A 22,795-nucleotide genomic window follows, 5' to 3' on the forward strand; every position below is an offset into this window, starting at 1 on the left:
GGCCAAAAGAATGGGAATGGGTGGGTAGGGAAGTGGGGGGGGGTATGGGGGACTTTTGGGATAGCATTGGAATGTAATTGAGGAAAATACGTAATAAATATTAAAAATTAAAAAAAATGAAAAACAAAACAAAACAAAACAAAAAATCCATTCTAGCTCCACACCCACCATGAAGATCCATTCCAGCTCCACCCTAGCAATGTCTATCCATTCTAGCCCCACGTACTCCATGATGATCCATTATATCTCCACCCCCAACATGACCATACATTCTAGCTCCACCCCCATCTTGACGACCCTTTCAAGCTCCACCCCCACCGAGACGCTCTATTCTAGCTCCACACCCACCATAACAGTCCATTCTAGCACCACACCCTCTATGAAGATCCATTCTAGCTGTATCTCCACCATGACATCCATTCTAGCTCCACCCCTACCATGACAATCCATTTTAGTTTCACTCCCACCATGACGAGCATTAGAAGCTCCACCCCTACCGTGACGTTCCATTCTAACTCCACCCCCACTATAAAAATCCATTCTAGCTCCACCACCATCATGATGATCCATTCTAGGTTGACCCCCACCATGACGATCCATTCTAGCTCCATCTCCACAATGACGATTCATTCTAGGTCCATTCCCTCCATGACAATCCATTCTAGCTCCACCCCCTCTATGATGATCCATTCTAGCTCCATCCCTACCATGAAGATACATTCCATCTCCAACCCCACAATGACGATCCATTCTAGCTCCACCCCCCCACCATGACGAGCCCTTCAAGATGCACCCCAACCGTGAAGTTCCATTCTAGTTTTACCCCCCACCATGAAGACCCATTCAAGCTCCACATTCTAGCTCATCACCCACCATAACAATCCAATCTAGGTCCACCCACACCATGGCAATCCTTTCAAGCACCACCTACATCATGACGATACTTTCTAGCTCCTCCCCCACCATGACTCTCCATTCTAGCTCAACCCCCAGCATGACTATCTATTCTTATTCCACCCTCACCATGATGATCCATTCTAGCTCCACCCCCACCATGACGATCCTTTCAAGCTCCACCCCCACCGTGACGCTCCATTCTAGCTCCACCCCCACCATAACAATCTATTCTAGCTCCAAAGCCACCATGACAATCCATTCTAGCTCCAGACCACCATGACGATCCATTCTACCTCCACCCCAACCATGACGATACATTCTAGCACCACCCCCACCATTATGATCCATTCTAGCTCCACCCCCTGCCTGAGGACCCATTCAATCTCCACCCCCACCGTGACACTCCATTCTAGCTTCACCCCACCATAACAATCCATTCTAGCTCCTCCCCAACCAAGACGATACATTCTGACTCCACCCCCTCCATAATGCTCAATTCTGGCTCCACCCCCACCATGACAATCCTTCCTGGCTTCACCCCCACCATGATGATACATTCTAGCTCCCCTCACACCATGAGGATCCATTCTAGCTCCACCCTTTCCATGATGATCTGTTCTAGCTCCACCCCCATCATGATGATCCATTCTAGCTCCACCCCCACCATAACAATCCATTCTAGCTCCACAACCACCATGACTCTACATTCTAGTTCAACCCCTAGCATGATGATCCATTCTAGCTCCACCCCACCATGACAATCCACTCTAGCCCCACCCCCACCATGTCCATCCATTCAAGCTCCACCCCCACCATAACAATCCATTCTAGCTACACCCCCATCATGACTATTGATTCTAATTCTACCCACACTATGACAATCCATTTGAGCTCCACCCCCACCATGACGATACATTCTAGCTCCACCCCCAGAATGATGATCCATTCTAGCTCCACCCACACCATGACTATCCATTCTAGCTCCACCCCAACCATGATGATCCATTCTAGCTCCAATCCCAACATGATGATCTATTCTAGGTTCACCCTCACCATGACATCTATTCTAGCTCCAGCCCCACATGATCATTCATTCTAGCTCCACCCCAACCATGAAGATCCATTCTAGCTCCACCCCACCACAACGATATATTCTAGCTGCACCCCCTCCATGACTATGTATGTATTCTAGCTCCAACACATCCGAGATGATCCATTATAGCTCCACCCCCACCATGACTACCCATTCTAGCTCCACCACCAGTATGAGAATCCATTCAAGCTCTTTGGTCACTATGACTATCCATTCTAGCTCCACACCCACCATGATGATCCATTGTAGGTCCACCCCCTCAATGACGATTCCCTCTAGCTCCACCCCCTCCATGACGATATATTCTAGCTCCACCCCCATTGAGGATACATTATAGCTTCATTGGAGCTCCACCCGCACCATGATGATCCATTCTAGCTCCAACCCCCAATGAGGATACATTATAGCTCCACCTCCACCATGATAATCCATTCCAGCTCCACCCCCACCATAATAATCCTATCTAGCACCACCAACACCATGATGATCCATTCTATCTCCACCCCCACCATGACGATCCATTCTAGCTCCACCCCCTTATATGATGATACATTCTAGCTCCATCCCTACTATGACGATCCATCTAGCTCCACCCCCACCATGAAGATCCATTCTAGCTCCATCCCCACAATGACGATCCACTCTAGCTCCACCCCCTCCATGATGATATATTCTAACTGCACCCCCTCCATGACTATGCATTCTAGCTCCAGCACATCCGTGACAATCCATTCTAGCTCCACCCCCACCATCACTACCCATTCTAGCTCCACCACCAGTATGAGGATCCATTCAAGCTCCTTGGTCTCCATGACTATCCATTCTAGCTCCACACCCATCATGATGATCCAGTGTAGCTCCATCCCCACCATGACTTACCATTCTAACTCATCCCCCACCATGACGACCCATTCTAGTTCTACCCCCACCATGACTATCCATTCAAGCTCCACCCCCACCATGATGATCCATTCTAGCTCCACCCCCACTCTGATGATACATTCTAGCTCCACCCCCACCATGAAGATCCATTCTAGCTGCACCCCACCATGACAATCCACTCTAGCTCCACCCGATCCATGACGATTCATTCTAGCTCCATCCCCACCATGACTATCCATTCTAGCTCCACCCCGACCTTGACTATCAATCTAGCTCCACCCCCACTATGACTATCCATTCCAGCTCCACCCCCACCTTGACCTACCATTTTAGCTCAACCCCTACCCCCTCTTCTTCTCTGTCCATGAATATCCATTCTATTTGTCCTTCCCCTCCAAGTCTCTTACTCTATACCTCATCTTTCTGGTTCTTTGGATTGTAGCTTGGTTAAAGCAAATGTATGCTTGTATTTGTCTTTCTGGACGTGGGACACCTCACTCAGCATGAGTTTTTTTTCTAGTTCTTTCCTTTTTTAAAATTTTTTTTAACTGCTGTTGTTGTTTTGTGACATGGTTTCTCTTTGTACTCCTGGGTGCTGTCCCTGGAACTAGATTTGTTTACCAGACTGGTCTCAAACTCTCAGAAATCTTCCTGCCTCTGCTTTTTTTTTGTTTGTTTGTTTGTTTTGTTTTGTTTTCTTGAGACAGGCTTTCTCTGAGTAGCCCTGCCTGTTGTCCTGGAACTTACTCTGTAGACCAGGCTGGCGTTGAACTCAGAAATCCGCCTGCCTCTGCCTCTAAGTGCTGGGATTATAGGTGTGAGTCACCACACCCGTCTTCTGCCTTTTCTTTTTTAGTGCTGGGATTGTACCTGGCTTTTCTTTTTCCAATGATGCCATTCTTTAAACTACCAAGTAACTCTATTGTGTAAACAGACTACATTATCTTTATCCATTCTTTTATTGAGATATATTAAAGTTGTTTCCGATTTCTGGCTATTATGAATAGAGCAGCAATGAACATGGCTGACAAGTGCCGTTGTGGTAGGATGGAGCAGCCGTTGGGTATATGCACAAGGGTGGTATAGCTAGGTATTGAGGTAGATGGATTATGCATTTTCTGAGAACCCACTATATTGATTTCCATAGAGGCTATATTAGTTTGCACTCCAGTAATGAAGGAGTGTTCTCCTTGTTCCCCATCCTTGTCAGTATGAGCTGTCACTGGTGTTGTCAATCTTAGCCATTTGGACAGGTGTAAGATGGAATCTCAGAGTCGTTTTGTTGCATTTCCCTGACTAAAGATGTTGAACATTTCTTTAAGTGTTTCTCAGCTGTTTGAGATTCCTCTGTCAAGAATTCTCTGTTTAGATTTTTACCCCATTTTTAAAATTGGTTATTTGTTTTCTTGATATCTAGATTTTTTGATCTTCATATATTTTGAATATTGGCCCTCTCTGATTCCCCTTCTGTGGCTGCCAGTTTGGCCAGGTGAGTTTGTTCTCTGCTGTGTGGATGCTTCTCAGTTCAGAAGGTCACACTTATTACTCGTGCCTGTGCTATGACCCCAGCTAATTTTTTTAATTTATTTTTTGAGACAGGGTCTCACCATGTACACCAAGCTGACCTGGAACTCCCTATGTAGAGCAGGCTGTCTTTGAACTCACAGAGATTAGTCTGCTTCTGCCCAAGATTAAGTGATGGGATTAAAGGCATGCGACACCATACTCTGCTTCGGGACTTCAGGGGTAGCAGAAAACTGTCATCCCCTCAAATGTGCAAGCTTGATGGTGTGCCTCTTCCTTCCTGAACCTCAGTGGGATCTGGAACAAGGAGCTGTACCTGTTTGTGCATAGTTCCCAAAGTCAACTCCAGAGGGCGTCACTGCCATGCTAGTGTGGAGCACAGCACACTGGCTTCCCTGCTCAGCAGCCAACTGTGCCTTGATGTCACTCAGCCTTGATGCCTTTCCCACAAGGTGGGGATGGTGTTAGGCTTGCAGGAGATGACTGAAGGCACACAGAAATGCCCTGGAGCCTAGTAAACTATAAACCACTGTAAGAACCAAAGACCTAATTGTTCCCCAAATGCTGCTCATCTGCCATCTAGCAGCAAAGCAGAGAGGCGGGAGGATGAATTCAAGGCCAGTCCAGCTACATGAACCTGTCTCAAGCATATGTAAGCAAAATGTGTTCACATGCTTTTAATCCTAACACTTGGGAGGCAGAGGCAGGTGGATATCTGAGTTCGAGGTCAACCTGGTATGCAGAGCACGTTCCAGGACAGTCAGAGCTACACAGAGAAACCATCTCTGGGGCTGGAGGGGGTGTGTGGCTTTTAAAAAAACATTTATTTATTTTATGTATATGAGTACACTGTAGCTGTCTTCAGACACATCAGAAGAGGGCATCAGATCCCATTACAGATGGTTGAGAGCCACCATGTGGTTGCTGGGAATTGAACTCAGGACCTCTGGACGAGCAGTCAGTGCTTTTAATCGCTGAGCCATCTCTCCAGCTGTGGTTAGTATTGTTACATACATATGTGTGTGACCAGATCACATATCTGACTACAACGTGCTGAGCCTGTTTCTGTTGTTTGTGTGTGGATGGTTTCAGAGCTGATCACACTGCATTGGAAAAGCAGTGATGGTCCTTATCCCTGGGAGAGGCTAGCTTTCTCTCTTGCAGCTGTCTTTAGTTGCCTGTAGTTCTTTGTCTAGGAGAGGGGCTCCATAAAGTTTTCTCACTTCCAGATGAACATGTCTATTGACCTTGACCTTGTTCTTGTCTTGTTTATGGAGCCATTTCTAGGGAGACCGTTTCACAGCAGACTTTCTGCTATTCTGGCTCTTCTGTTCTAATCTTCCTGTTGCCTCTTTGCAGATGTTCCCCAAGCCACAGATGCAAGAGCTGTGACTGGATGTATCTACTGGGGCTGGTTCCCACCATCTCCTGATCTCTGAATTGTCCAGCCAGTGGTGGCTTGCTGTGATGGGCTCTATTTTCTGTAAAGAGGCTTAGTGATGAGGGGTGGGAGCTGCACTTATCCGTGGGTCTAAGGTAGAACGAAGTCAGAGACTATGCTAATTTAGCAAAGTGGTGGTAGTAGATTCTTTTCTAAGATCCCTGACCTTACTAACTCTGAGAACCTGGCTAGGTTTCCAGTACCAGTTTAATCTCCTTCCTGTTGAGTGGGTCTTAAGTCAAATTAGACAGCTGTATTTTTGTATTTTCTTAGTGATTGATGTGGGAGGTCCCAGCTCACTATGGGTGGTGCCCCTGGGCAGGTGATCCTTGGATGTCTAAGGAAGCAGGCTGAGCAAGACCTGGGGAGCAAACCAGTATGCAGCACCCTCTATGGCCTCTGCTTCAGTTCCTGCCTTGAGTTCCCTCACTGATGGATTGGAGGTACAAGTGGTTGTGAGTCACATCCAATGTAGCTCAGTACAGAACACAGGTAGTCAGGAAGAGCAACAATCGCTTTTAACCTCTGACCTGAATCCAGTGCTGAAGCACATTTCCTATGACCATGGGATGGCATGACAGCCAGCAGCAGATGTGGACCAGACTGCATCATGCACCACCCCCACTGACAGCTTGGCTGCTGTGAACTGTCAAGCCTGGCACACAACAGTTAACCTCCGGGTCTGGCCGGGTGCCCAGCCTGGGCTGCAACACAGCCAGTTCCTTTCTTTTATCCCACTTGCTGGGAGAACTCAGCTGGGTGAATAGAAAGTACCTAAGACAAAAGTTACCAAGAGAGGCAGAGCCTTGTTTCCGCTGTGGCTCTGGGCCCAGGAACTTCCTTCTTTCACCCGCTTCTCCTAGAGACTTCCAAATGACGCCCTCCATGGCAGCAAGAGGGAAGCGGGCTTCTTGGACGTGCGGAAGATGCCTCATTCTTGCTGAGGTGTTTGCAGTTAACATACAGGAGCCAAAATGATGGGAAGCTGCCCAAGCACTCACTGAGTTCAAGATTTGTCAGTGAGCCCCTACTGTGTGCTGGGCATGCTGACGCATTGTTTTCAGGATTTATGCACCTGTGGGTCCCACACTTCCCAGGGAGCAGACACTGAACATGGAGAGCCTTGGGAGCTGAGGGTGAGTATGGCACAGAATACGGGGTGGGCCCCATGGGGAGTTGGTTGAAAGGACACATCGAATCAAGGACCCTCAGAAGAGGTAGCATTTAAACTGAAATGAGAATAGGAAAGATTTAGTTTAGCATGTGCAAAGGACCGAGATAAAGTACAGACAGCCCCCCCCCTCCACCTTCCCTTCTTCTGCCTCTTCCTCCTCTTCCTCCTTTTTCTTCTCCTCCCTCTCCTCACATCTTCTGCCTTTTTTGAGGCAGGATCTCCTATAGTCCAGGCTGGTCTCCATTTGCTCTGCTGACCCAGGCTGGTGTGGAACAATAGCTTCTCTGGCATACATAGCCTGAGTGCTGCCCATTCCCTACCCACTTGGTGTCTATGGGGTTGTCTCATGAAATCCATACTGGCCTTGAACTCACCACGTATATAAATAAGGATGACTTGGAACTCCTGATCCTCTTGCCTTCATCTTCTGATTCCCATGCTAGGCAAGCACCCCATGTGCTTACAGGTGTGTGCCACCATGTCCAGTTTAGGCCAGGGGACCTTTACCAAGGGGATCCTGCCCCCAGGGAGACACTGACATCTGAAGAGATTTTTGATTGTGGACTTTGGTGGCAATGGGAGGTGGTGATTTCTATCTTTAGTGGTTACAGCTAGGGGCCAATAGGTCAGGTTACACTCTCCCCCACACCCCTTCTCACAAAGTGGTTCAGTGTCATGAAGAAATTGAGTAAGCCAAGGTCAGAGGGCATAACAACCCGGGATCTTGGGGTAAAGATCAAGACCAAAATGTTTTGAGCCTCCTCTAAATATTTGGAAGTGATTGTCAAGGGTGCCTGTCCACATGATGAATATGATGCAGTCTTGCGTGTATGAGTGTGACACAGCCTGTGTGTGGATGGCACCATATTGGTCCAGGGACCAGCTCAACTCATGAGGCTTGGCTGCAAGCTCCTTTGCCTTTTGATCCATCTTGCTAGCCCTGTAGTTTTGTTTTGTTCTGTTCTGCTTTTTAACCTTTGACTTTATTTTTAGTTTTTTTTTTGAGACAGGGTCTCTCTGTGCAACCTTAGCTGTTCTGAAACTCACTTTATAGACCAGGCTGGTCTCAGACTCATAGAGATTCACCTTTCTCTGCCTCCTCAGGCATCCACCATCACCTCTGGTCTGTGTATCATGTGTGTGCAGTGCCCTCACCAGCCAGAAGAAGGTGCTAGATCCCTAAAATTGGAGTTATAGGTGGTTCCATGTAAGGTACCATGTGAGTGCTGGGAACTCAACCTGGGTCCTCTGGAAGAGCATCCAGTTCTCTCCAGACCCCTCAGAGTGTTGCTAGAACCTGGGCTGATGTGTGACTCACGACCTTTCTGCCTCACCCTCCAGAGTGCTGGGGTCACAGGGATGTACGACCAAACCATTCCTTTAACATATTAATATTTCATGTAAAAGACAACATAATACAGTGCATCTATCTATTTATCTCTATATATCTGCATCTCTCTCACTGCCCAGCAAGCACTCACTCCCTGTGCAGGGCCTTGACAGTCTGTGTGTCTTCAGTGCCTAGCTCATATTCCTGCCATGTGCTACCCACATTCATTCTCCTGTTGATCCATGATGCTGCCTGACAGATTTCTTGTGGGGTAGGGGTCCTGAGGGGTTTTTGCTCTCAATTCACAGAAGACAGAGCTGAGGCCTGAACCAGGAGGCTTGAGGCTTCCACACTCCAAGAAGACAATGCAGGAGTCAGCGCTTATGCTGCATGAGACGACACACAGGCTCATTCTATGTCTGTCACTGGAGTCGATAAGACTGCGAAGTGGGGGGCGTCAGACACAGCCAGGGAGGTTTCCTCCCTCTTTTTTCTTCTCCATTCTCCTTCCCAATTCTCCATATCTGCATTGAGAGTTAATCTAGGCCAGCTATTCTCAACCTTAAGTCTGTAATCCTTTTTTTTTCAGCTGTAGCTCAGATGTTATTTTTTTTATTCTTTTTTATTGGATCTGTTCTCTATTTGCATTTCAAATGTTATCCCCTTTCCCTGTTTTTCCCCTCCGGGAAACTCCCATCCCATCTCACTGCTTCTATGAGGGTGTTCCTCCACCCACCCACCCACTCTCACCTCCCACCCTCGATTCCCCTACACTGAGGCATCTATCGAGCCTTCAAAGGACCAAGAGCCTCTCCTCCCATTGATACATGACAAGTCCATCCTCTGCAATGTATGCAGCTGGAGCCATGTGTACTCCTTTGTTGATAGCTTAGTCCCTGGGAACTCTGGGGGCGTCTGGTTGGTTGATATTGTTCTTCCTCTGGGGTTGCAAATCCCTTCTACTCCTTCAGTCCTTTTTCCAGCTCCTCTGTTGGACTAAACTCCCAGTGTTTAGTCCAATGGTTGGCTCCGGCAGGGCCTCTCAGGAGACAGTAAGGCTGTAATCCTTTAATACAGTTCTTTATATTGTGGTGATTCCCAACCATAAAATTATCATCATTGTTACTTTATAACTATTTTTGCTACTGTCTTTTCTGATGATCTTAGACAATCCCTGTGAAGCTGTCGTTTGACTGTCAAGGGAGTGGAGGTCCACAGGTTAAAAACCACTGATCTAGGATTTTGTGCATGCCATCCATACCACTGGTCACTGGGGATTTTAGGGATGGGGTCCATCCCTGAGTCATACCCCCAGCACTTCACTGGGAGATTCTAGGTAGGGACTTCACCTCTAAGCCATTCCCCAAGCCCTCCACTCACTTGATGTTCTTGGCACCCCTATTCCCAATTCCTTATTTCTGATGTCTGCCAACATTGATGTGTTCTGGGTCACCATAATGCTCCAGGTGAGACAACTATCTTGTAAAACTTTCACTGTTTATGAGTGAAACGCTGGCTTATGAGAGGGGCAGAGAGGGTGGAATGGAGTGGAATCTCTTCCCAATGCCAGGTGTACTCATGGCTCCCAGCATCCCTTGGACTCCCTCTGCACACCTGGGCTCAGGCTCAATTTACATAGAGGCCCCAGGGGAGCCAGGTATTGGAAAGATTGTCTGGTCCCTAGGCTCCAGCACCCAGTGTTTCCAACCATGGTTGCTATGGCGACCACTGAAGGTTTTTTTAGAAGCTGGAAGACTACTCTGGTGCCTGAAGGAGGCAACAACATCCAGCAATACTGAGGAAAGCCTCTATCTCACAGCCTGTTAGCACTTGCTGGCAAGCATCAGGACATCTCTGCAGGAGAGCTAGGGGTAACCAAGGCAGCAAGTAACCAAGGGGCCACATCCCCTCTTACAGATGGCTGTACCTGGCCAGCCTCCTGGGAGGGCTCCTCAGCTGCTCCTGTGAGGTGCATGGGTCTCAGGACCTTTCCTGGGGAAGAATTATCCAGGTGGATGGGAAGCATGGATGTAGGGCCCCTCAGCCCTGGCACTCGCCAGCGGCTTCTCCAGGGTCAGGCAGGCTCTCTGCCAGCACCCTCTTCCAGCAGTGCTGTGGTCATCTTCATCAGCTCTACCATCTCAGGTAAGGATGGGGCGATGACTTGAGACAAATGGCCACTCTTGGTGGTAGGGATGCCTCAGGGTGTCCTCCAAAAGATGTGTGTGAGCAGACGGGCTGGTGACCCACATCAAAATCATTGTCAAGGCTCCTCCTGGACTCTCTGTTTCTTTGTCCACCACATAGACTAAATAAACTGTTGAACACAGTGAATGGCCTAGTACTGCAACCAGTGGTCATGAGAAATGCCCTGTGTGCTTCGCTCTTTATGTTTTGCCTTGTGTATGCTTGGAAGTTGCTGGAGACAGAACCCAGCATTTCACACATACTTGACAGGTACTGCGATGAGAACTTGTCTGCAGACAAGGGCCCTCATGTCTACCCCACAAATGCTCTCCCACTGAGCCAAACTGCTAACCTCCTTTCCAAGTATTTCCTTTAGAAAAGATTTCTTTTTTTCTTTCTTTCTTTCTTTCTTTCTTTCTTTCTTTCTTTCTTTCTTTCTTTCTTTCTTTTCTTTTCTTTTCTTTTCTTTTCTTTTTTTTTTTGGTTTTCAAGACAGGGTTTCTCTGTATAGCCCTGGCTGTCCTGGAACTCACTTTGTGTTTATTTATTTATTTGATTTTTTTGTCCTAGAGATTGAATCCAGTTTATGTTAGGCAAGCACTCTACTACTGAGCCACATTCCTAGGTCCTTCCCTATTTTTATACATTTATTTAATCGTGTGTGTATGTAGGGGCACATGAGCTATGTACAGAAGGGATAACTTTCAGGAGTTGCTTCTCTTCTTCTACCAGGTGGGTCCAGGGAATTGAACTTGGATCTTGAGGCTTGAGAGCCATCTCAATAACTAACCCCTATGCTTTAAATTGTATGTTGGCCCTCTGACCTAGCTAAATACTTTGGGACAGTATTAGCTGCATATGGCTTTGTCCTTGGCAGTATTTACTCTGTTCTTTACATTAAATAAAGCTACACATGAAAATGCCTGATCTGCATTAGCTTCCAATTTCCAAGGTATAAATACTTTTACAGTCAGGTTCATACTGCAGGCTGAATTCACCGAACATGCAGCCCTGTCTGTCACTGAGCACACAGCACTATCACTGAGCACCCAGCACTGTCACTGAACATGCAGCACTATCACTGAGCACACAGCACTGTCACTGAACACGCAGCACCGTTGTTGAGGATGGAGCACAGTCAGTCACTGAGCACCCAGCACTGTTACTGAGCATGGAACACCATAGGACACCAGCGTCTTGGTTGATCTTTCAAATGCAAAACTTCCCTGCAGTTCTGCTTGAGTTGCAGGAGATGTAAACTCTGAGTGTGGTCAGGTTCTCCTTCCACTGTAGAGCATGTTCTACTGCCCAGTTTTTATTTTATTTATTCACTTAAACATTTTTTTTAAAGATTTATTTATTATTATAATCTAAGTACACTGTAGCTGTCTTCAGACACACCAGAAGAGGGTGTCAGATCTCATTACGGATGGTTGTGAGCCACCATGTGGTTGCTGGGATTTGAACTCAGGACCTTCGGAAGAGCAGTCAGTGATCGTAACCGCTGAGCCATCTCTCCAGCCCCCCCATTTTTTTTTTTTTTTTTTTTTTGAGACAGAGTTTCTCTGTGCAGCCCTGACTGTCCTGGAGCTCAGGCTGTAGACCAGGCTGGCTTTGAACTTACAGAGATCTGCCTGCCTCTGTGTTCTGAGTGTTAGGATTAAAGGTGTGCACCACCAATCACAGCCATGTTTAATTTTTCAGTAACGACTGTGTGACCTTTGGCTGACAGCACTGTTGAATTCATTATTGTTTGTCACATGGATTGCATGTGTTTTTTGATCTGTTGGCTTGTCAGTGCTGAGACTGAACTTGGGGTCCCCACACCCAAGCTCTGTATATGCCTGAAAAGTTCAGACACTGGAGCCATGTGCAGGTCTTTGGTTTCAGACTTTACTGTGTCTCTTGATGTGCCTTTCACCCTTACGTAGGCTCTGGCCTGAATTTACTATATGATATGTATTTTATGACCAGTTCAAACAGCCTATAAAGTTGATAAGACAGACTGGGAAAGGAACAGTGTTTAGGAGCTGGCTCCCAGACGCCATCCTGGACAGCTCCCACGTCACACTCTGGTCACACTCTGAATAGGTAGTTTGAGTCAGTTACTTTGGGATGTGGTGGAGCCCTGCCTAGAATCCCCCAGTGAGGGGCTGGGGTAGAGCCCTGCCTCATGTATGAGTTCTATGTCAGCACAGCAAACACAACATACCTGGTTCACTCTGCATTTCAGAGGAACTGGGAATAATCCTTTAATGTGTTACAAACAGAGCCTAGAATGGATCAGCGAGTATTTGCATGTGACTGTCCTTGTTTATCTGGCTTGTGATCAGCTGAGAGTCCTGGCTGTGTTTAGTGGATTCTCTTGTTTTGTTGAGGTACAAGGGGTACGAGGTTTAAAACCCAGGGCCTCCCCCGTTCTTGGCCCAAGAGTGTATGAGCCCACCCTGACTGAATTGAGTCTCCCTCGGATAAGGGGGACACAGTGAAAATTTACACCACTGCATGGGGTTGGAAAGCAATGGAAAGTCCTCCTGCATGCCGGGGCCAGAGGCTAAATCTCCCAGTGTTCCTTTGCCCCACATGCCATATTGGGTCATTCTCCTGGGCTGGGACTGAGGGGAGCTCCGGTTGTGCTTTGTGGAGCTCAAACAGGTGACTCCACTGATGTGGATCAATTGGTTTCCTTGGTTTGACTCCATGTCATTTTGAGATTTCATTAATTTTGTGTGTCTTAAGGTGGAGAGAGTTATGTGTGTAGCAGGACAGAATATGTATGTGGAGGTCACAAGGCAACTTTCAAGAAGTCTGTTCCTTCTGTCCTGTGGTGCAGGTGGGCAGGTTTGGCAGCAGGCTCCTGTACTGCTGAGCCTTCTTGCTGGCCCTGTCTTTCTTGTCCTTGTCCTTTTTCTCCTCCTCCTCTTCCTCCTCCTTTTATAACACTTAGGGGGACTCCAACATTGCAGGGTTCTGATGAAAGACAGAACACAGTAGTGGGCTAGGCAGACTTCTGGAATCTTTTCTCTGACACCCTCCTGACTGTGCCTTGCAGATATGGACACAGAGCGAGAAGCCCTGCAGTGCACAGCCTACCCTGAGGTTCAGAGCTTCTGCCAAAGGCACGGCTTGGCGTTTGAGGTAAGCATCTCTGCTCACCTGGAAAGCCACACCACCCCTTGCCTTCTGTTTGGTGCTTTAGCGATGGGTCTCAAAACTCAAAATGTTTGTTTGTTTGTTTGTTTTCTGAGACGAAGTGTCTTCTAGCCCAGGCTGGACTTGAACTCATTGTGTAGCTGAGAATGATGTTGAATTTGTGACCCTCCTATGTTGACCTCCCAAGTGATAGGATGACAGGTGTGTGCCTCCAAGCCCAGATTATGCAGTGATGTGGATGGATCCCTATGCTTCATGTATGTTTGTCAGACTGAGCTACATGTCCAAGAGCTCCACCTGCCTCTACCTCCTGAGTGCTGGGATTAAAGGTGTGTGTCACTGTGAGGGTCCCTATGAATGCTGTGGTCAGCAGAGAAACGATTTTCAAGAGGCAAGAAGGAAATCCAGTTCCGTGAGACTTGGCCAGGCTACATCAAACTTCTGGAGTCTCAGTTTATTTTGGATATGTTTAAGTACAATGTTACTTTGCAAAACATGTTTTTTCCTAGTAACTATTATCTCAATCCAATGTTCATATAATAAAGTGTGACCACATTGGAAATTTTTAGGCAAAGGATATGTGACCTCTACCATGAATATGGGTTCTATAGCTTAAGGTCTAGGATCTGTTGTGTTCTCTGACTGAGATAGCATAAGAGAGCGGGCTATAAAGTACAGATGGCATTTCCCCTACAGATGGGTTCTATTGACTGAGAAACCAAGTTGAAGATAAGGCCTAGGGAGGAAGAGTCTGGTATAAACAAAGCTTGCCAGGTTATTCACTGCATCTACTCCCAGCCGTTTGGGTGGAAAATAGGTATATACATCCTCCACTGAGGAGATAACTCTGTGTGAAAACATCCCTGGTTTTTCCAGAGTGTATCTGTGAGCACCCCTGCCCTCTGCATACCACCAAGCCAGTTGCTGTAGTCGATTTTTTTTTTTTTTTTTTTTTTTTTTGGAGACAAGGGTGTCAGATCTCATTACAAGTGGTTGTGAGCCACCACGTGGTTGTTGGGATTTGAACTTAGGACCTTAGAAGAGCAGTCAGTGCTCTTACCTGTTGAGCCATCTCGTCAGCCTCGTAGTCGATTTATAAACAAGATTTAATATAATGTTATTTATACAATTGGGTGTTTGTCTGCATGCATGTGTGCAGTACCTCTGGAGGCCAGATGAGGGCGTCAAATTCTCTAGAACTGGAGTTATAGACAGACTGCCAAGTGAATGCTGGGAACAGAACCTGAGTCCTCTGCAAGAAGAGCATCGCTTGAGCCAAGAATTCAAGGCCAGCCTGGGAAACACAGGGAGACAATGTCTCCAAATAAACAAGTAAAATAAAGTAAACAGGACTTGAGAGTATAGCTCGGTGGTTGTGTAAGAGCATTTGCCTCACGTGTGTGAGGGCCCTGGAGTCCATCATCAGCACCACCAGAACAGAACAGCGACAGAAAGGGACTCTTTCACATGGAAGGCTCCAGAGTCTTGTGCTTGTTCTTTTAACACCCCTGTGGTGCCCCAGGCAGACAGCACCAGCGCCTGACTAGCCCAGCAGGGGTGGGGAAGGGGAGGGGCTGCCTCTGTAGGCTTCCCCCTCACTGCTTCTCCCCTGCCTAGCTCCTCTAAGCCTACAGCCTCTCATTGCTGTAGTTAGTTGTTCCTGATTAGCATTTCTTTCTCTCTGAGCTACAGAGTTTACAAAGGGAGTGAGCTCCCAGTACCCTTTGTCTCCCTGTGTTTCCAGCCTGCACAGGGTCAGTGCTGCAGGCTGCCATTCGGCCCAGATCCCTCCCACCCTCCATCTCTCCCCACCCCTCCCTCTCCACCCCCCACTTTCCTGCCAGTCTGTGTGCAGAGGTGGACCTCATGTGTGGTTGCTAAGGGGAATTTGCTGGGTCACTTCCTGCTGTTCTCAATATCGTCCCTCACAAAGCGTGTTCCTAGCAAGCTTGGGCATGCTCTCCTTTTAAAAGGAATGAAGCAGAAAACACCCAACTTCCTCTAACAGAGTTTCATGCAATCCAGGCTGACACTGACCTCTCTGTAGCTAAGGATGGCCTTTAGTTCTGGATCCTCCTGCCTCTACCTCCAAGTGCGTGACCCTATTGTCATCTCCACCCCCCACCCCCACCCCGCGCCCCCAAGTCTCCACACACTAGACACTGGGCATCAAACCCTCAGCTTTGTGTATGCTGGGCAAGCACTCTACCAAACAAGGCGGGCGTCTGGTTTCACATGTGTGCAGGTGTCTGTGGAATGGAAAAAAGTTTTGGATTCCCAGACCTAGGGTTCCAGGCTGTTGTGAGATTTGTGAGCTGCTTAGTGCAGCTCTGAGGACTGAACTCAGCTCTCTGAAGGAGCAGCAAATGCTTCTTCCTTGGTTAGGTTCCATTGCTGTGAGCAGACACCAGGACCAAGGCAACTCTTATAAGGACAGAGTTTAATTAGGGCTGACTTACAGGTTCAGAGGTTCAGTCCACTATCACCATGGTGGGAGGCATGGCAGCATTATGGTGCTGGAGGAGCTAAGTTTTGCATCTTGATTCAAAGGCAACCAGAAGAGACTCTCTTCCAGGCAGCTAGGAGAAGGGTCGCAGAGCCCATCTCCACAGTGACACACCTACTCCAACAAGGCCACACTTCCCAGGGCCAAGCATATTCAAACCACCACAGCTCCCCACCTCTAAGACAGCCCTTCCAACCCTCCAAACTTGGTTTTAAGTAACCCCTTCCCCCCCTCTCTCCCTCCCTTCCTCCCTCCTTCCCTCCCTCCCTCCCTCCCTCCCTCCCTCCCTCCTTCCCTCCCTTCCTCCCCCTCTTCTTCTCTTTCCTATTCCCTTGAGACAGATGGGCCTTGAACTCAAAATCCTCCTTCTTGTCTCAGCATCAGGACCCCAGGGAACTTTCCTTGCAGTTCATGACTGTGGCCTGAGACAGAGACCACTGGGGATCCTGGGAGATACCCAAAGAAGGCTCCTTAGTTTGGGTCCATCATTTTTCTTTTTTGAATTTTTTTTCCTTCAGTTTTTTGAGACAGGGTTTCTCTGTGTATCTCTGGCTGTCCTGGAGCTCACTTTGTAGACCAGGCTGGATCAAATTTATTTATTTATTTATTTTTGAGTCGGGGTCTCTCTGTGTAGCTCTGGCTATCCTGAACTTGCTCTGTAGACCAGGCTGGACTCAAACTCATGGAAATCAGCCTGCCTCTGCCTCTTTCCTGAGTGCTGGGATAAAGGGGAGAGCTACTTCTGTTCTTTTATTTTGGTACAAAATGGAATCTAAGGGTTGTGTGCATTATGCAAACCAGCTGCCACAGACCATACTCTCAGCCCCTTACTGGAGATGCTAGGCAAGCAATCTAACACTTACCCACATCCCTAGCTTCACATTTGTCTAATCTAGAATATCCTTAGAGGAGAAATGCTGCAAAACTGATCTGAAGATACTATTCTTCAGTCAAATGAAACTGAAAACCAAAAATCACTCATCAGAAAACTCATCCTTCTGATTCCCAGGTGGTTGATCTGAGGTGGGGTATTCCGAATACGCAGGCCACTGACTACCTGACCACGGAACTCTGCTTAGAAGAACTGGAGCGCTGTCAGAAAACATCCATAGGACCAGCTTTTGTGGTGAGTGTGTCAGGGTAGGTGGAGTCGTCCTTACTCTTTTTTCCATCACCAGAATGTGGTCCCCGACAGCAAACCAAACAAAAGAGCTAACATCCCAATCCTCAAAGACTAGTCATGACTGTAACAGTACTCCTATTTGGCTCAGAAGTAGCACCAGGCATTAGTAATCAAATGCAGCAGTAAGTGAACTGGAGAGCACAAGGCTGACTTGGGAGGGAATCTTTCAGGTCCATCTGAAGCCTCCTTCACTCTTCGAATCTGGTCCACTTTACATTTGTGAAATTTGGGGGGTTCCGGGAAACACTAGAGAAAGTAGAAACCGGTATTCTTGGGAGTTTGTTTTCTTTGTCTCCATGTTTCTGTTGGTCTGGAACAGGGAGTCCACTCGTACACACACCTGTAAGTCACTCTGTCACCAAAATAATCCCCGAACTGGTGAAAGACTAGGCCTGTGATTCCAGCACTCAGGAGGTAGATCAGGAGTTTAAGGTTTTCTTTGGCTACCTAGTTCCAGACCCTGTCTCAAAAAGTGAAAATTAAAACACACACACACACACACACACACACACACACACACATCAAGCTGGGCAGTACCAGCACTTGGGACTCTGTGAGTTTGAGGCCAGCCTAGTCTACAGTGTGAGTTCCAGACAGACAGGAATACATAGTGAGACCCTGCTTTGAAACAAAACAAAACAAACGAAAATACCCCAGACTCAGCAGCCTGTGCTGTTCTTGTAGAGGACCCCAGCTCATTTCCCAGTCTGGCTGCGTACAAGTGTCCATTAACTCCAGCTCCTGGGTATCTATGCCCTCTTCTGGCCTCTGTGGGCACTGCGTTCATGTGAGCGTGCCCACTCACAGACACGGACACCAAGAATTTAAAAACTCCACAGCAAAACCCTGTGCAGCTCTATTCATATTGTCTTGATCATGGTGAGTAATGATAGCATGGACTAGAATTCACCAAGATTTCTAGAATATTCTATAGGCTGCCTCAGAGAGTAAGTCTTCCTAAAAGAACTGGAAGAGTTGGAGAACTGGGGTCTGGAGAGATGGCTCAGAAGTTAAGAGCACTGACTGCTCTTCCAAAGGTCCTGAGTTCAAATCCCACCAACCACAGGGTGGCTCACAACCATTGGTTAGGAGATCTGATGCCCTCTTCTAGTATGTTTGAAAACACCTACAGTGTACTCACATATAATAAACAAATCTTTTTTTTTTTTTAAGAACAAAACAGAAAAAAACTAGGCTGTATGTCTGCTCCTCCATCCATACATCTGTCATCTCAACTACTTGGGAGGCTGAAACAGGAGGACTGTTTGAACCCACAAGCCTTTTTTAAAAGAACATTTTGGGGTGGGGGGGTTGAGACAGGATTTCTCTGTGTAGTCCTGGCTGTCTTGGAACTCACTCTGTAGACCAGGCTGGTCTCAAACTCAGAAATCCACCTGCCTCTGCCTCCAAGTGCTGGGATTAAAGGCGTGCGCCACCACCGCCCTGCAAAAGAACACTTTTTAAAAAATGACTTCTTTGACAGTTTCATACCATCACACTTTGTCTTGATCAAAGCCATCCCCAACTTGCTCTACCTTCTCCCTAGACCTCCCTGCACACCTTCATGTCTTTTTTTTTTAATCCATTGAGTCAAATTAATGCTGGTGGAATGCACATGGTATATAGCCATCCCAGAGCTGAGCAGCCTGTCTGTGGTCCCACCCTTGAGATAAAGTGACTCTCTGTCCCCTAGCATCCTTCAGCTGCCAATAGGTCCTCAGACTGGGGTGGGCCTCAGGACACCCCTTGTACTGGATTTCATTTGTCTTGGCCATGTGTAGGTAACCACAGCTGTTCTAGTTAATTTGTTCAACAGCCATGTCATGTCCAGAAGACAGCGTCCTTCCCACTCCTCCTCAGTGATGAGATGTCTCATTTAAGCCCATGAGTTGGAGGCCAGCCTGGGCAACATGATGAGACCTCATCTCAAGATGAATAATAAATAAATAAATAAATAAATAAATAAATAAATAAAACAAACCTGAGGCTTCATTCCTCTACCAATGTGTTCACAGGGTGTCTCTGTGTAGCCCTGGCTGTCCTAGAATTCACTCTTTAGACCAGGCTGGCCTCCACTTGCCTCTGCCTCCCAGGTGCTGGGACTAAAGGCATCCCCATCACAGCCCAGCATGTGCTATCTTTTAATGACAGCACATGTCATTTAATGTCCTAGCCTCCTCTTTGCACGTGGCTACCAGTACATTTTGGTGTTTTTTAAAGATTTATTTATTTATTTATTATATTTATATGAGTACACTGTAGCTGTTTTTAGACATATCAGAAGAGCGCATCAGATTCTATTACAGATGGTTGTGAGCCACCATGTGGTTGCTGGGAATTGAACTCAGGACCTTTGGAAGAGCAGTCAGTGCTCTTAACAGCTGAGCCATCTCTCCAGCCCCAGTATGATTTTTTTTAATTAATTATTTATTTATTTATATGAATGTTCAGTTTTCATGTATGAATGCAAATGACAGAAGAAGCCATCTGATCCCATTACAGATAGTTCTGCACCAACATGTGAGTGCTGGGAATTGAACTCAGGACCTCTAGGAGAGCAGCGAGTGCTCTCAGCTGCTGAGCCATCTCTCCAGCCCAGTATGTTTTAATTATTACTGCTTTAAATTATTTCCTCAGCCCAGTGTGTAATATGTCTGGTGTGAAAGTCTGAGGCCCTGAGTTCAGATCCCGAGCATCTAGAAGGCAAAGACAGATGGATCTCTGGAGCTCACTGACAGCCAAATTAGGCAATTGATGAGCTCTGGGTTCTTGGAGTGGTGCTGTCTCAAGAGATAAACTATGGGCTGGAGAGATGGTTCAGAAGTTAGGACCTCCTGCTGTAATCACAGAAGATCCAGCACCCACATCAGGTGGCTCATATATGCTAGTAACTCCAGCTCCTGGGGAATCTGACTCCCTCTCCTGGCCTTTGTGGGTACTGCACACACAATAGTCCATAATCACCATTTAAGTACTAGAGGGAGGACTAAAAGTCTCTCTCTCTCTCTCTCTCTCTCTCTCTCTCTCTCTCTCTCTCTCTCTCACACACACACACACACACACACACACACACACACACACACACGGCCCTCGAGTTTGTAACCCCACTTCTCAGTTCTTTTTCTATGCTCCTAAGTTTATTTTCCCAAAGACCTAATAATCATGTTGAGTTTCAAAGGAGAACTGGGCTTTGTTTTCCCTTTTGAGAAGGGTTCTTAGGTAGTCCAGGATGGCTTCAAGCTTACCGTGTAGCTAAAGCTAGTCATTAACTCAGTCCTCCAATCCTCCTGCCCCCAACTTTGGAGTGCAGGGATGGTAGGCCTATTCCACTAGTCTGTCCAGTTCTGGGTATGTGTGTGTGTATGTATGTGTGTATATATGCATGCATGTATATATGTATGCATGCGTGTATGTATGCGCATGGAGCCCAGGCCTTGGCTTGAATGTGGAAGTCGGAGAACAACTTGCAAGAGTGGCTCTCTTCTTCCACCTTGTGGGTTCCAGGGATTAAACTCAGCTGTCTGGGTCTGTGGCAAATGCCTTTACTCACTGAGCCATCTCAAAAGCCCTGATAAACAACCCTCCTCAAGGGGAGCTAACTCTCAGCCAACACTGCTGGCTGGGGAAAGCTCCCTCCGCATGGGGGAGGGATTGTCCTCAGACCTCCTTCATGTCCATGCCACCAGTCTGGAAACTTCGAGCCCTGTGGCTGCACAGCTGAGCTCTACTGACTTCCCCTCCAGCATTGCCCTCTCTGCCCCCAGAGCCTGTCTGTCACTGCCACTATTGTTAACAGAACTTTCCATGAAAATCAGACCCACACTGGTGCCCTGGAGAGAAGGTTCTGTGGTAAATAACTCATTAGCAGGCCCCAGACTCCCCAGGCTCCTTTAGAGGCTGGGCCTCTCTGGGCTCCAGTATCAAGGACTCCTGGTGATGGCTCCCAACACCTCTCTAGCTCCCACCACACTAACCCAAATGAATGAGGGCTTTTGCCCCAAACTTCCCCTGTGAGGCTGGAAGGCCTTCCTTTGGCTATCTTGTTCCTGTGAGGCCAAAAGAGACCCAGGATTGGTGGCCTGGGCTTTTCTGCTCAGCTGCTCAGAAGGCTGAGGCAGGGGCTAGCGTGTACACGTGAACCCCTCCACAAGTGCACAGACACACGTGCATGCACAGGAGCATGTGCAGGCAATCACACACTGGCCTGTGTGAACTACTACTTTTGGGTGTTTCTCGCTCCTCTCCTCCCGTCCTATGTGTTCTTCCTCCTCCATCTTCTCTCTTTTCCTCCCTGTACTCCTGGTCACTACTCCCCTTCTCCCCTCCTCCATCTTTTTTGTTTGTTTGGTTTTTTGTTTTGTTTTTTTCGAGACACGGTTTCTCTATAAAGCCCTGGCTATCCTGGAACTCACTTTGTAAACCAGGTTGGCCTCGAACTCAGAAATCTGCCTGCCTCTGCCTCCTGAGTGCTGGGATTAAAGGCCTGCGCCACCATGCCCGTCCCTCCTCCATCTTGTAGCTGTTGCAGGCTCCCCTTTTGTCTGAGACAGCCTTCCTTTGCTGTCCACATTGGCCTAAATCTCCCACACTTCCCACCTCAGCCTCTACCCTGAGTGTGGGGATTGTCTCCACACCAGCTTCTTTGTGTAATAGTCACACCATCAGGTGACCATGAACACCAAGCTGTCGTCCCTTTAGTGTGCTTCCTTCACAGTCCCAGAGTTCAGTGTCGGGTGGGATTTGAACCCATGCCTGTCTCTGTCTCCCTCCCTCCCAGGCCCTCCTGGGTGACCAGTACGGCCCCTGCCCGGTTCCCCGGAGGATTGAGGAAAAGGAGTGGGAGGCACTAAGAGCTCAGCTGACCTCCAGGCCTCGAGATCTGGAGCTGGTGACCAGACATTTCCAGAGAGACGACAACACCATTCCTCCAACCTACGTCTTGCAGCCTTCAGGCTCACTGGTGGTCCCAGGGCCCGAGGAGGCCACCTTAACCTCTGTCCTGAGAGGTGGAGCCCAGGAGGCCTGGAGGCTAGGCCTCATCAGTCAGGAGCAATGGATGTGCTATCATCGATCAGGTGAGACCCAAGGAACCTCCAGAGGTCCATGGAACACAGGACACCCAGGCCAACACGTCCCCTGTGACCTCAAACGCAAGTGAAGTGTATCATCTCAGTGAATGGTAACCCTGCTTGGCTCTCAAGAGACTGCATAACCTTGGCCAATGTTAGTCTCTAGGACCCTCTTCTTGACCCCTGGCTCTGCCCTCCTGTCTCCCAGGGTGACCGCCATCTCAGTTTGCCTGCAACTGAAATTGTTCAGGAATGCAATACTTTCCTTTCCTTTCCTTTCCTTTCCTTTCCTTTCCTTTCCTTTCCTTTCCTTTCCTTTCCTTTCCTTTCCTTTCCTTTCCTTTCCTTCCCTTCCC

At 47.7% G+C, this 22,795-nt stretch overlaps 1 protein-coding gene across 2 annotated transcripts in view; it reads left to right on the forward strand.

The window, feature by feature from the left end:
- Positions 1-6,701: 6,701 nt before the first annotated feature.
- Positions 6,702-22,795, forward strand: part of Nwd1 (NACHT and WD repeat domain containing 1) — a 64,770-nt gene continuing 48,676 nt past the window's right edge. For both annotated transcript variants that reach the window (XM_021170706.2, XM_021170707.2), the window contains exons 1-4: positions 6,702-6,973; positions 13,581-13,666; positions 17,197-17,313; positions 22,148-22,445. In XM_021170706.2, coding sequence (XP_021026365.1) covers positions 13,583-13,666; positions 17,197-17,313; positions 22,148-22,445 — 499 coding nt within the window. In that variant the 5' untranslated portion in view covers positions 6,702-6,973; positions 13,581-13,582. The remainder of the gene's footprint in view (positions 6,974-13,580; positions 13,667-17,196; positions 17,314-22,147; positions 22,446-22,795) is intronic.

Source organism: Mus caroli, chromosome 8, assembly GCF_900094665.2.
Source record: "Mus caroli chromosome 8, CAROLI_EIJ_v1.1, whole genome shotgun sequence".
NCBI classification, from domain to species: Eukaryota; Metazoa; Chordata; class Mammalia; order Rodentia; family Muridae; genus Mus; species Mus caroli.